The sequence below is a fragment of the Bombina bombina genome, chromosome 4 (genome assembly GCF_027579735.1).
Source record: "Bombina bombina isolate aBomBom1 chromosome 4, aBomBom1.pri, whole genome shotgun sequence".
NCBI lineage: Eukaryota > Metazoa > Chordata > Amphibia > Anura > Bombinatoridae > Bombina > Bombina bombina.
Genome location: NC_069502.1, coordinates 1225106631 through 1225121874, shown reverse-complemented (window position 1 = coordinate 1225121874; position 15244 = coordinate 1225106631). Strand labels below are relative to the sequence as shown.

At 40.9% G+C, this 15244-nt stretch overlaps 1 protein-coding gene across 1 annotated transcript in view; it reads right to left on the bottom strand.

Moving 5' to 3' along the window:
- The window catches only part of XPO5 (exportin 5), a 630805-nt gene that overhangs the window by 456130 nt on the left and 159431 nt on the right, over positions 1–15244 (bottom strand). Inside the window, exon 11 of the mRNA XM_053712755.1 lies at positions 6574–6699. Coding sequence (XP_053568730.1) covers positions 6574–6699 — 126 coding nt within the window. The remainder of the gene's footprint in view (positions 1–6573; positions 6700–15244) is intronic.

The following is a 15244-nucleotide window of genomic DNA, read 5'->3' as shown; positions in this document are numbered from 1 at the left end:
GACAGGGCCATTGAACTGGGCCAGAGCTGCCTGCAATCTCCACTGGAATTCAGACTCCATTTCCATTGAGGTCCCACTGGTGGTTTGGAACTGCTCTGTAAGGCGGAAGCAGATCCCACCGCTGCCAGACAATTGTAATGGGTCTCGGTACCCCAGACTGGGTACACCTGCTAAAGTCAGCATCCTCCCACCAAACGCCAACCAATGAACCTCCACTGGATACCTGCCGCTATTAGAATAACGGCTGCTGCAAGTTGATATAGTTACCCCCAAGAACATTAGCTGAGACTGAATGCTTGAGGGTCAAAATAGGAACTGCTTTATTGCACAGAAAACACAGCTTTTATACATTTCCAACAAAGGGGGGTAGTCACCACATAATCAATAGAAACAAATATTATGCAATGGTACAAAAATCAGACAATAGTTAAACAAGTTTCTAATCACATCCTGACTTACAAAAGGACAATAGATGACTCTCACAATAACAGAAATACTCTTCACACCTAGACTAGATATGCATACACATAACAGCAGGAGGTCCCAGCATTAGAGCAGGAGGTTGCAATCAGCTCAAACATTCTCAGTCTCTGAGTCTGGGGGGGGGGGGAGTTGGAGCAGGCAATGCTGGATTGGGCTGTCACCTTACACTCCAACAAAACACAGGAACCCCAACTCTGTATCAGGGCCACCCAATTCTCTGAATCTCTGGGAATTCATGGAAATGGGGTGAACCTGAATCCAGGGTAAAATTACTCCAAATGTACCCTGGGCACCCGCCTCCCAAATCATAGAATCCCCTCAAGTTTCTGGGTCCATAGTCAGTGGGGAGGAGGCTGGCCTGCAGTCCTCTCCAAGTACAAGAGTAACAAAGCTTACATTACCATAGGTAAGGTAGAATGAGTTACTATTGCAGCTTGTGTGATAGTCAAGCACCAAATAGTAACAGGTGCACAGCTTTGTAGAAATCCAAGTAGAAGGGTGAAGATTCAAAGTACTCCTCTTAAAGAGATATTACAGTCATACGAATTAAACTTCTGAACCAAAAGCATAAGGAAACGGAAGTTGCCTTCTGACCTTTACGTTTATCTGAATACAGAACAAATAATCTGGAAGACTGGCGAAATTCCTTAGTTGCTTGTAAAAAGAATTTTAAAGCACTGACGACATCAAAACTATGTAAAAGTCTTTCATTTGAAGATTTGGACAGAGAGAAGTAACAATTTCTTTATTAACCGTCGGCAAAAACCAAGCCACAGTACGCAACACCGCTTTAGTTTGATGAAAGATCAAATACCGTGGATCAGAAGAAAGAAGATAATTCTGAAACTTTTCTTGCTGAAGAAATTGCCAAGAGAAATAAAACCTTCCAAGATAAAATCTGAAAAAAATGATTTAATATCAGTCAAATGGGGTTACTTCCATGTAATAGAACCAGAAGGGCAAAAATCTGACCCTTGAGGGAACTGGCCGATAGACCCTTGTCTAGACCCTCATGAAGAAATTGTAAGATCCATGAATTCTTACAGAATTCCAGGGAAAAAGCGTGTTTTAAACAACAGGAAAGGTATACCTTTAAGACTTTGTATTAGATCAGTCTAGTAACAGGCTTACAAGTCTGAATTAAAGTATCAATTACAGACTCAGATAAACCTGAGTTAAATCTCTGCGCTGTTAAGTTCAGAGACTGAAGATTTTTATAGAAAACGGACCTTGAAAGAGCAGGTCCTGTCATAGAGGAAGACGCCATGGCGTAGCAATGGAAATCTTGGCCAGGTCTGCATACCAATTCAGTCGAGACTGTGCAGAAGATACCAAGATTGTCAAGACGTCCTCTTGCTTGAGACGAGAGGGGAGAAGCGCAATTGGAGGAAATAGGTAAACCAGAAGATAATGCCACTGAGTCGTTAATGCATCTGTGAACTCCGCTTGAGGATCCCTCGCCTTGGAACCATAGCAAAGTAGTTTTTGGTTGAGCCTGAACGCCATCAGATTATTATTATCTCTGGCCGTCCTCAGTGAACTATTAATTGATTGAGACCATTCCCCTGGTCTGGGGACATCTACCAAGAAACAGATTGGTGTTTTTTTCAAATTGGATAACTTGAAAGGTCGAAGTGGTCCCCATTCCACTGACAACATGCAGAGTTGTAAAGGTCGCAAATTAAACCTGGCAAACTGCATTGTGTCCGAGGCAGCGACCATAAGTCCCTCAACCTCCATAAACCAAGCTACCGAAGGAGAATTTAGTGACTACAGTTAACAGGCCAACTGAAGTCTGTTAAAAAAAATGATCACACCTGCTGGCAGTGTGAAAGCTCTATGCGACATTTACCTTCCTGCCATGACTGCAAAGAAACCACAGTAGTTTTTCTGTATGCGCCACTGCTAAAGGTAAAGATGGAGCTTGAACCAATATATCGTCCAGGTAAGGACCTACCACTACTCCCTGAGAATGAATTACAGATAGAGGGGCTCCCAGAACCTTTGTGAATATTGTGGGAGCAGTAGCCAGACCGAACGGTAGAGATATAAAACTGTTTGTCCAAGAAGCCAAACCTGAGAAACTGATTTTGATCATGATGGATTGGGATGTGCAGATCTATTGTAGACTTAAATTGACCCTGAAGAACTAAAAAGGAGGATCGATTTGAAAGTTTCCATCTTGAACGAAGGAACCTTTATAAGCTTGAGTCTTTAGATCTAAAATGGGACTGAAAGTTCCTTCCTTCTTTGGAACAACAAAAATATTTGAGAAGAAACCTGTTCCCTGCTCCATCAGAGGTATTGGGACAATGACGCCCATAACTTCAAGGCTCTTACACCGAAAAGAAAAGCAATTTTCTTTTCCGGTCTTTTAGAAATGTAAGACAGAAGAAGCCCAGCCTGAGGAGGGTGACACTCAAAACCTATTCTGAACTGTTTGGACTTGGACCACACTGGATTTGGTATCCATGTAGGCTATGAGGCCTCCTTCCTCTGGGAAGAATTGGATTTTTGATTCTTGTTCTGGGAGAGTGGCGAAAACTCCCTCCAGACCTACCTTTAAGTCTAGCCTTTTTGTCCTGAGGTTAAAAAAAGCCCCTTAACCCCCAGTTACTGTGAAAATAATATAATCCAAGCCAGGACCAAAGAGGGTCTTAGAAAAGTAAGGAAAAAAGTCTAGATTTAGAAATCATGTCAGCAGACCAAGATTTCAACCAAAAGCGCCCTTCTAGCTAAAACCACTAAAGTAGTATTTTTCTCATTGAGACAAATAATCTGAACAACTGCATCACAGAATAAAGAATTCACTGATTTCATTAATTTAATATGCTTCTGAATATGAATATATATATATATATATATATATATATATATATATATATATATATATATATATATATATATATATATATATATATAAAAAGACAACAGAGAAACAAGGATCTCAGATCAGCATCACCTAACCTTGTACACCACTGTGTGATTCATCACCTAAGCCTGAAAAAACCCACTTGGTTGTAACAATCCTGTTAGTCCTCGATTCTCTGTTGTCTTTGCATTTACGGCTAAGCTAGCCTTGAGGACCGGATCATATACTTCATGGTACTTTAAACTTGGCTATCAAGCGGACTTTTTTCACTTTCCTTAACCCCCAGTTTGCATATTATCAATCACACTTACCACCGAGCAGCCCTTCCTGACGAGTTAACGGAGGAGTCAGACGCGGCATCACCCGCGCATCCCGTTAAGGCTACTAACTAACAGAAGTCGGACTCTCGGTATCCCTCAACTCTGGCGGAAAGGTATTACTGTTGATCTAACCCGCGGCACTCCCGTGAATACACAAACGGCCATTGGTGAGTTGAACACTTCATTGTTAACACCCATAGGGTATATATATATATATATATATATATATATATTTATATATACACACACAAAGCAGAAAGAGAAGCAGTCTGCCAGGAACGAACAGCAGCTCAATAGCTTGTTCTATGGCCCGTTTGCCACCTGGGATTAGCTTATTTCTGCCCAATTTGCTTTTCACAGAAGAAAATGGAAAGAGGAGAAAAGGACTGAGCCCTAACAAGTGCGCCAAACCTTCTGAGGCTCAAAAAATGCCTCCACCCCCTCCATCGCTATAATGTAAAGATAACATTGCAGAGGTCTCATAAAAACTTAGTGCTCCATTCTGAATATTCTGAGCGCTGAAAAAAATAAAACCGTGGTCATCCTGAATTAAGTCTCCCAGAAGTCCCCAGCACTCCGTAATAAAAAATGAGATGGAACGCTGAGGGATTGAGCGGCAATCAGAACATACCTAGTCCCATCGCTGACCACATTCCCCACACATGAATTTCAAAGATCTTGTTTGCCTCTAATCTCTACCTTGTCAAGAGGAAAAATATGGAAGGGTAATGTTCTTAGTGGTGGGAAGGTCAACTACCTTGAATAGAAAGTAAGGAACAGTCTCCCATCAACGAGACCCTTTGAGCTTAGGAAAAGGCTACTAGAAAAAAAAAAAATGAAGTGTGAGGAACCACAGGGAAACTTCTTGCAAATGTTTAAATGAATCTTCTATCATAGCATACAAAAGAATAGTACCATGTTGGACTAAAATGTGTGTGTGGGGGAAAATGGAGTGACATCAGGTTGCTGAACCCACTTTATACTAGCAATAACCGATTTTTGGACTTGAACTTTGAGACAATTAGGAGATAGATCATGCAGTAAAACGGTCATGAAGGAATTTAAGAAGATGACATAAGGAAAAGTGCCAACTGAGTGGAATAATTTCTGCGACTCTATAATAATAAAGTTAAAGAAATATGAAAATTCAGAAGTCATTACATTGGTTTTAATATTACAGTAGCAGGTCTCTGCTGGTAGCGTTCAAGGTGGTTGACTGTCTGCAGGGCCAAGACAAATTAATTTACTGAATGTTGCTTCTTCACAATGAACACTGTGTAGAAGTTGAGGGATAAGAAATATTGGAGAAAAGATATAAATGAGCTAGAAGTCCTATGTTCGAGAGAAAGCATCCACTCCATTGTATAGCAGATGAAGTAGTAATAGAACTGGAAATGAATACTATAAGAGAAATACCTGACGGGCACCTCTTGCTAGTTAATATCTGGAATACGTAACATTCAGCTGCCATTCTTTTTGAGATATCTCTCTTGTGTTGAGATAACCAGCCACTCAAAACAAAGCTTGTTGGTAGATTAATTGCAGTGAGACGTTTAACACATTTTTTGTTCCACAGGAAGATCGAAGTAACAGCCTTGATTACCTGACAGCTCTGGACGACTCCTTGGAATGCGGATAGGACATATCTCATTTGTTTTCCATAAAAAGCTTTATCTCTTTGCAGAATCGGTTGAAAGTAGAGCAAAGCCTGAAAGATTGCCCAGGTTTCTAGAAGGTTCAAGAGAAGAATGGCTGTGGCTGCCAGATTCCATTTGCCTTTCACAACCTGATCCCAGCAAACTGTGAACCCCACAGCTATTTGTCCCCAAATGTCTGCCCAAAAGCCTACTTTAATCAAATGCTTCACCACCTCCGTATCAGGCCAAGACTGCCACTCTGCTGCTCCGCAGCTGTTGTGCACTCCCTGCAAGGCAGGGATGGCGCCAAAACTGCCTGCGACGGGGGTCATTGAAACACACACACCACAGGACTTATGTGTAGGAAGATCTTTTCCGATAGTGTGTGGAATGTCTGTTCCTGTGCCTCTGGACACATTTAAGTTGCCTAGCATTAATGCTCTTTGTAGGAACTAAACAACAAGCATGTGCTTCTGGGGGTGTGAAGTCAACTAACAGGCCGCCCCATATCATCTGACAGCGGCGCGCACCAGGTCCAAACATTAAGTCCAAGAGAACAAAGAGAATAGAAAGAGAACAAAGAAAAATTGGTGATAAAAGTAAATTAGAAAATTGTTTAAAATTACATGCCCTATCTGAATCATGAAAGTTTTTTTTGGACTAGACTGTCCCTTTAATGAATGATAAACATAAAGAAACACTAAAGTCAAAGTTAAACTTTTATGATTCAAACAGAACATACAATAAACAGGAAAACCTCCTGATTTAATTCAATTATCAATTTGCGCACAATCTTTTATATTCATATTTTGGGAGGCACCAGCACCTAATGAGCATGTGCAAGAGTTTACAGTGCTGACATACAAGTCTGTGATTGGGTAATGGCTGTCACATGATACAAGGGCAGGGATACAGAAGGAACGTTTGAAATTTGTAAAAACAAACAAAAACAAAACAAAAAACATTTATTGCTAATTTGGAATTCAGATCAAGTGATTTGGAATCTCTTGTATCATGCAATTATTGATAATTCAATCAGATATTTAATGGTCCGTTAATCAAAACACTTTAAATGAATAGCTACACTAATAACATTTTAATAGCTTAAAAGCTAAAACTTCATGTTATATGTAGGTCTATTCAGTACCTAATTGACGAGATTCAGGACCAAATTCCACACATCTGCTACAACAGTGTAAAGCATTAATTAACCGTAGGCTAAGTAGAAGATACATAGGCATAAGGCATTTGCACAGCTCACCTTGATGATGTTTGTCATGGAAATGCGCAGGAACTCCGGCACCACAGCCAGAAGTTCTGGTTCTTGCGACAGCACCTTGTTTCTGAAGAAAGACCCCCAACTCATGAGAGTAGAATATCTGATAAACTGAATGAGAGAATAACGTAATGAGAGTGCGGCTAAGGACTTGACAAAGGGAGAGTTAGTGAAGGGTTCAACTTTTAACAAACTGTTGCATGCGAGGGGTTTATCATAGTACACGTTGAAAGTAAACTGGTTTGATTGAATAGAATTTAATGCGTGTAGGGATAGTGCGACTTCAGACCTCTGGTTAACTGTTGCGCAAGTCAAAGACGTTGCACAAAACACATAAAATACATTTACAAAGTATAGTTTCACTCATAATATCGCTAATAAAAATTATTTTAAAAAAAAAATTGCCAAATTTTTTGAAATGCTCAAAGATATGAGGTCTGAGAAAGAAAAAAAAAACAGAATTTATGCTTACCTGATAAATTACTTTCTCCAACGGTGTGTCCGGTCCACGGCGTCATCCTTACTTGTGGGATATTCTCTTCCCCAACAGGAAATGGCAAAGAGTCCCAGCAAAGCTGGTCACATGATCCCTCCTAGGCTCCGCCCACCCCAGTCATTCGACCGACAGACAGGAGGAAATATATATAGGAGAAACCATATGATACCGTGGTGACTGTAGTTAGAGAAAATAATTCATCAGAACTGATTAAAAAAACCAGGGCGGGCCGTGGACCGGACACACCGTTGGAGAAAGTAATTTATCAGGTAAGCATAAATTCTGTTTTCTCCAACATTGGTGTGTCCGGTCCACGGCGTCATCCTTACTTGTGGGAACCAATACCAAAGCTTTAGGACACGGATGAAGGGAGGGAGCAAATCAGGTCACCTAAATGGAAGGCACCACGGCTTGCAAAACCTTTCTCCCAAAAATAGCCTCCGAAGAAGCAAAAGTATCAAATTTGTAAAATTTGGCAAAAGTGTGCAGTGACGACCAAGTCGCTGCCTTACATATCTGGTCAACAGAAGCCTCGTTCTTGAATGCCCATGTGGAAGCCACAGCCCTAGTGGAGTGAGCTGTGATTCTTTCAGGAGGCTGCCGTCCGGCAGTCTCATAAGCCAATCGGATAATGCTTTTAAGCCAAAAAGAAAGAGAGGTAGAAGTCGCTTTTTGACCTCTCCTTTTACCAGAATAAACAACAAACAAGGAAGATGTTTGTCTGAAATCTTTAGTAGCCTCTAAATAGAATTTTAGAGCACGGACTACATCCAAATTGTGTAACAAACGTTCCTTCTTTGAAACTGGATTCGGACACAAAGAAGGTACAACTATCTCCTGGTTAATATTTTTGTTAGAAACAACTTTAGGAAGAAAACCAGGCTTAGTACGCAAAACCACCTTATCTGCATGGAACACCAGATAAGGAGGAGAACACTGCAGAGCAGATAACTCTGAAACTCTTCTGGCAGAAGAGATTGCAACCAAAAACAAAACTTTCCAAGATAGTAACTTAATATCTACAAAATGTAAGGGTTCAAACGGAACCCCTTGAAGAACTGAAAGAACTAGATTTAAACTCCAGGGAGGAGTCAAAGGTCTGTAAACAGGCTTGATCCTAACCAGAGCCTGAACAAATGCTTGAACATCTGGCATAGCTGCCAGTCGTTTGTGTAGTAAGACAGATAAAGCAGAAATCTGTCCCTTTAGAGAACTTGCAGATAATCCTTTCTCCAAACCTTCTTGTAGAAAGGATAGAATCTTAGGAATCTTTATCTTGTTCCATGGCAATCCTTTGGATTCACACCAACAGATATATTTTTTCCATATTTTATGGTAAATTTTTCTAGTTACAGGCTTTCTAGCCTGAATCAGAGTATCTATTACAGAATCTGAAAACCCACGCTTTGATAAAATCAAGCGTTCAATCTCCAAGCCGTCAGCTGGAGGGAAACCAGATTCGGATGTTCGAATGGACCTTGAACAAGAAGGTCCTGTCTCAAAGGTAGCTTCCATGGTGGAGCCGATGACATATTCACCAGGTCTGCGTACCAAGTCCTGCGTGGCCACGCAGGAGCTATCAAGATCACCGAAGCCCTCTCCTGATTGATCCTGGCTACCAGCCTGGGAATGAGAGGAAACGGTGGGAATACATAAGCTAGGTTGAAGGTCCAAGGTGCTACTAGTGCATCTACTAGAGTCGCCTTGGGATCCCTGGATCTGGACCCGTAGCAAGGAACCTTGAAGTTCTGACAAGACGCCATCAGATCCATGTCTGGAATGCCCCATAATTGAGTTATTTGGGCAAAGATTTCCGGATGGAGTTCCCACTCCCCCGGATGGAATGTCTGACGACTCAGAAAATCCGCTTCCCAATTTTCCACTCCTGGGATGTGGATCGCAGACAAGTGGCAGGAGTGATCCTCCGCCCATTGAATTATTTTGGTCACTTCTTCCATCGCCAGGGAACTCCTTGTTCCCCCCTGATGATTGATATATGCAACAGTCGTCATGTTGTCTGATTGAAACCTTATGAATTTGGCCTTTGCTAGATGAGGCCAAGCTTTGAGAGCATTGAATATCGCTCTCAGTTCCAGAATGTTTATCGGGAGAAGAGATTCTTCCCGAGACCATAGACCCTGAGCTTTCAGGGGTTCCCAGACCGCGCCCCAGCCCACCAGGCTGGCGTCGGTCGTGACAATGACCCACTCTGGTCTGCGGAAGCTCATTCCCTGTGACAGATTGTCCAGGGTCAGCCACCAACAGAGTGAATCTCTGGTCTTTTGATCTACTTGAATCGTCGGAGACAAGTCTGTATAATCCCCATTCCACTGTCTGAGCATGCACAGTTGTAATGGTCTTAGATGTATTCGTGCAAAAGGGACTATGTCCATTGTTGCAACCATCAATCCTATTACTTCCATGCACTGCGCTATGGAAGGACGAAGAACAGAATTAAGTACTTGACAAGAGCTTAGAATTTTTGATTTTCTGACCTCTGTCAGAAAAATCCTCATTTCTAAGGAATCTATTATTGTTCCCAAGAAGGGAACTCTTGTTGACGGGGACAGAGAACTTTTTTCTTTGTTCACCTTCCATCCGTGAGATCTGAGGAAGGCTAGGACGATGTCCGTATGAGCCTTTGCTTTTGACAGAGACGACGCTTGAATCAGGATGTCGTCCAAGTAAGGTACTACTGCAATGCCCCTTGGTCTTAGAACCGCTAGAAGGGACCCTAGTACCTTTGTGAAAATCCTTGGAGCAGTGGCTAATCCGAATGGAAGTGCCACAAACTGGTAATGCTTGTCCAGAAAAGCGAACCTTAGGAACTGATGATGTTCCTTGTGGATAGGAATATGTAGGTACGCATCCTTTATATCCACGGTAGTCATAAATTGATTTTCCTGGATAGTAGGTAGGATCGTTCGAATAGTTTCCATTTTGAACGATGGTACCCTGAGAAATTTGTTTAGGATCTTGAGATCCAAAATTGGTCTGAATGTTCCCTCTTTTTTGGGAACTATGAACAGGTTGGAATAAAAACCCATCCCTTGTTCTCTTATTGGAACTGGATGAATCACTCCCATCCTTAACAGGTCTTCTACACAATGTAAGAATGTCTGTCTTTTTATTTGGTTTGAAGATAATTGAGACCTGTGGAACCTTCCCCTTGGGGGTAGTTCCTTGAATTCCAGGAGATAACCTTGAGAAACTATTTCTAGCGCCCAAGGATCCTGAACATCTCTTGCCCAAGCCTGAGCAAAGAGAGAAAGTCTGCCCCCCACCAGATCCGGTCCCGGATCAGGGGCTATCCCTTCATGCTGATTTGGTAGCAGTGGTAGGCTTCTTGGCCTGCTTACCCTTGTTCCAGCCTTGCATTGGTTTCCAGGCTGGTTTGGGTTGTGAAGTATTACCCTCTTGCTTAGAGGATGTAGAATTAGAGGCTGGTCCATTTCTGCGAAAGGGACGAAAATTAGGTTTATTTTAGCTTTAAAAGACCTATCCTGTGGGAGGGCGTGGCCCTTTCCCCCAGTGATGTCTGAAATAATCTCTTTCAAATCAGGTCCAAATAATGTTTTACCTTTGAAAGGAATGTTAAGCAATTTTGTCTTGGAAGACACATCCGCTGACCAAGACTTTAGCCAAAGCGCTCTGCGCGCCACGATAGCAAACCCTGAATTTTTCGCCGCTAATCTAGCAAATTGCAAAGCGGCATCTAAAACAAAAGAGTTAGCCAATTTAAGTGCTTGAACTCTGTCCATAACCTCCTCATACGAAGATTCTTTATTGAGCGATTTTTCTAGTTCCTCGAACCAGAAACACGCTGCCGTAGTGACAGGAACAATGCATGAAATTGGTTGTAGAAGGTAACCTTGCTGTACAAAAATCTTTTTAAGCAAACCCTCTAATTTCTTATCCATAGGATCTTTGAAAGCACAACTATCTTCGATAGGAATAGTAGTGCGTTTGTTTAGAGTAGAAACCGCCCCCTCGACCTTGGGGACTGTCTGCCATAAGTCCTTTCTGGGGTCGACTATAGGAAATAATTTCTTAAATATAGGGGGGGGGGGGGGACAAAAGGTATGCCGGGCCTTTCCCACTCTTTATTTACTATGTCCGCCACCCGCTTGGGTATAGGAAAAGCGTTGGGGGGCACCGGAACCTCTAGGAACTTGTCCATCTTACATAATTTCTCTGGAATGACCAAATTGTCACAATCATCCAGAGTAGATAACACCTCCTTAAGCAGTGCGCGGAGATGTTCTAATTTAAATTTAAATGTCACAACATCAGGTTCAGCTTGATGAGAAATTTTTCCTGAATCTGAAATTTCTCCATCAGACAAAACCTCCCTCATGGCCCCTTGAGATTGGTGTGAGGGTATGTCAGAACAGTTATCATCAGCGTCCTCTTGCTCTTCAGTGTTTAAAACAGAGCAATCGCGCTTTCTCTGATAAGTAGGCATTTTGGATATAAGATTTGCTATGGAGTTATCCATTACAGCCGTTAATTGTTGCATGGTAATAAGTATTGGCGCACTAGATGTACTAGGGGCCTCCTGTGTGGGCATAACTGGTGTAGACACAGTAGGGGATGTAGTATCATGTTTACTCCCTTCACTTGAGGAATCATCTTGGGCAATATCATTATCTGTGGCATTACTGTCCTTACTTTGTTTGGACACTATGGCACAATTATCACATAAATTTAAATGGGGAGACACATTGGCTTTCATACATATAGAACATAGCTTATCTGATGGTACAGACATGTTAAACAGGCTTAAACTTGTCAACAAAGCACAAAAAACGTTTTAAAATAAAACCGTTACTGTCACTTTAAATTTCAAACTGGAAACACTTTATTACTGAATATGTGAAAAAGTATGAAGGAATTGTTCAAAATTTCACCACAGTGTCTTAAAGCATTAAAAGTATTGCACACCAAATTTCAGAGCTTTAACCCTTAAATTAACGGAACCGGAGCCGTTTTACATTTAACCCCTATACAGTCCCAGCTATATGCTTTGCTGAGACCCAACCAAGCCCAGAGGGGAATACGATACCACAAGACGCCTTCTATAAGCTTTTTCAGTGATTCTTAGCTCCTGACACATGCATCTGCATGCCTAGCTCTCCAAAAACAACTGCGCATTATTGGCGCGAAAATGAGGCTCTGTCTATAACTAGAAAGGCCCCCAACTGAAAAAGGTGTCCAACACAGTGCCTGCCGTTTTCCTAAACGTTTCCCCAAGATTATAACACCAAAAATTAGTTAGAATCTGTATAATATGCCTAATAAAGCAATCGTTTTAGCCCAGAAAAATGTCTACCAGTTTTTAAGCCCTTTTTGAAGCCCTTTATTCTTTTATGTTAAACTAAGAAAATGGCTTACCGGTCCCCATAAGGGGAAATGACAGCCTTCCAGCATTACATGGTCTTGTTAGAAATATGGCCAGTCATACCTTAAGCAGAAAAGTCTGCTAACTGTTTCCCCAACTGAAGTTACTTCATCTCAACAGTCCTGTGTGGAAACAGCAATCGATTTTAGTAACTGCTAAAATCATCTTCCTCTTACAAACAGAAATCTTCATCCTTTTCTGTTTCAGAGTAAATAGTACATACCAGCACTATTTTAAAATAACAAACACTTGATAGAAGAATAAAACTACATTTAAACACCAAAAAAAACTCTTAACCATCTCCTTTGAGATGTTGCCTGTACAACGGCAAAGAGAATGACTGGGGTGGGCGGAGCCTAGGAGGGATCATGTGACCAGCTTTGCTGGGACTCTTTGCCATTTCCTGTTGGGGAAGAGAATATCCCACAAGAAAGGATGACGCCGTGGACCGGACACACCAATGTTGGAGAAAAAGACTGCAAAGTACTTAATCAAATAGATACATACATGTACATGTCTAAATATGTTTATGAATCTGAAAACATGTAAAAGCATTTTTATGCAATATTAATTTTTAATAAATAGTTTAACTATTTATCTATGTACTGTATATATTTCACATTGGGGAATATGTTCTATGTATTTTAAAATTGTATATATATATATATATATAAATAATAACCAGAGATACAGGTGTACCTTGGAGATATTGCTGGTTTGGTTCCAGACCACCGCAATAAAGCGAATAGAGTCACTCATTTCTTTGTTTCCCAGTGCATAGAAAAGTTATATTTACACTATACTGTTGTCTATTAAGTGTGTAGTAGCATTATGTCTAAAAAAGCAACAAATGTACATACCTAAATTAAAAAAATACTTAATTGCTAAAAAATGATAACCATAATCTGAGGCTTTAGTGAGTCATTATCTGTTTGATGGGTGTGTATATATATATATATATATATATATATATATATATATATTCATACATGTGTATGTATGTGTTTATATGTGTATATATGTTGTAAAAATGGAGCAATAGACTTGCTCGACACAGGGTTGCCACAAAACTCCAATCTGTAAAAAGAGCAATATCTGTGAAGCGCAATAAAACGAGGTAAGCCTGAATATAGAAATATGTATTAATGACTAAATATTCTGCTATGAGAAGAACATTGGAATGGGGGAGAAAAGTTAATGTGTGTAAAAGTGAAAAAACTTCACCCACTTTTTACGCTCTATTGAAGTCTATGGGTAAATACATTAACACAGTTGTGATATTCTAAATTATTTTTTTGCGCACATCAGGTTAGCACTTGTAATACGAGCGCTAGTGCTAGTGATCCATTTGTAATCTAGTTAACAGTGTTCAATGTATATGAGCACTGCATTATGCAGTTATTAATTCTGCAGCAAAATACTGTTGGGAATACAACACCTGGCCACCAGGAGGAGGCAAAGACACCCAGGCAAAGCATTAAGTATCCCTCCCACTTCCCTTACCCCCCCCCCCCCGAGGTACCAGAAGATTAGGAAAAAAACACTGCCTTAAAAATCTGGAGGGTTTGTGGACTCTCCAAGCCAGTAAAAAAAAATTTTTTATCAGGTAAGCATAAATTTTGTTTTCTTTACAATAGCAGGGAGAGTCCACAAATTCATTAATTACTGTTGGGAATCCAATACCAAAGCTAGCCAGGACACAGAATAAACCGGGAGGGAAAATAAGGCAGACAGACCTAATCTGAAGACACCACCGCTTGAAGCACCTTTCTCCCAAAAGAAGCCTCATCTGAGGCAAAAACACAAAACTTGTAACATTTTGAAAAGGTATGTAAAGAGGACCAGGTAGCCGCCTAACAGATTTGTTCCATAGAAACTAAATTCTTAAATGCCCAAGAAGAAGACACTGCACGGGTAGAGTGAGCCGTAATCCTCGCAGGAGGCTGCTTATCAGCTTCCTCATAAGCCAAACAAATGACACTCCTCAGCCAAAAGGAAAGAGTGGTCACAGTGGCCTGATCCTTGCACTTGCCAGCATACAAAACAAACAAGGATGAAGATTGTCAAAAATCCTTGGTGGCATGAAGAAAGCACGCACTACATCCAGATTGTGTAGCAAACGCTCCTTCTGAGAGGAAGAATTAGAGCAAAAGGAAGGCTCTGCAATATCCTGATTGATATTACGATCAACTTTAGGCAGAAAACCTAACTAACTTGGTATGTAAAACAGCCTTTTACACATGAAAAACAAGATAACTGGGAACACACTGCAAGGCAGATAACTCTGAATCTCTGCGAGCAGCAGAAATAGCAAACAAAAACAAAACTTTCCAAGACAAAAGTTTAAGTTCAACAGAATGCATAGGTTTAAACAGAGCATGTTGAAGAACACAAAGAAAAAATATTAAGACTCCAAGGAGGAGCAAAAGGTTTAAATAATTGCCTGATTTTAACTATAGCCTTAACAAAGGACTGCGCATCAGGACGATTTGCTACCTTCTTGTGCAGCAACACAGAAAGGGCAGAAATCTGACCTTTGAGAGAACTAGCTGACAAACCTTTCTCCAAACCATCTTAGAAAAACAACAGAATCCGAGGAACCCTTAACCTTGTGCCAAGGGAAATCTTGGTCCTCAGGGTATCAATGACCCTTTAGAAAAAAACTCTTTTTAACAGTACTAGGCACAATCTCCACGCAGTCAGCCTCAGAGAATCTAGATTTTGATGAAGAAACAGACCTTGAAGTTGAAGGTCCGCTC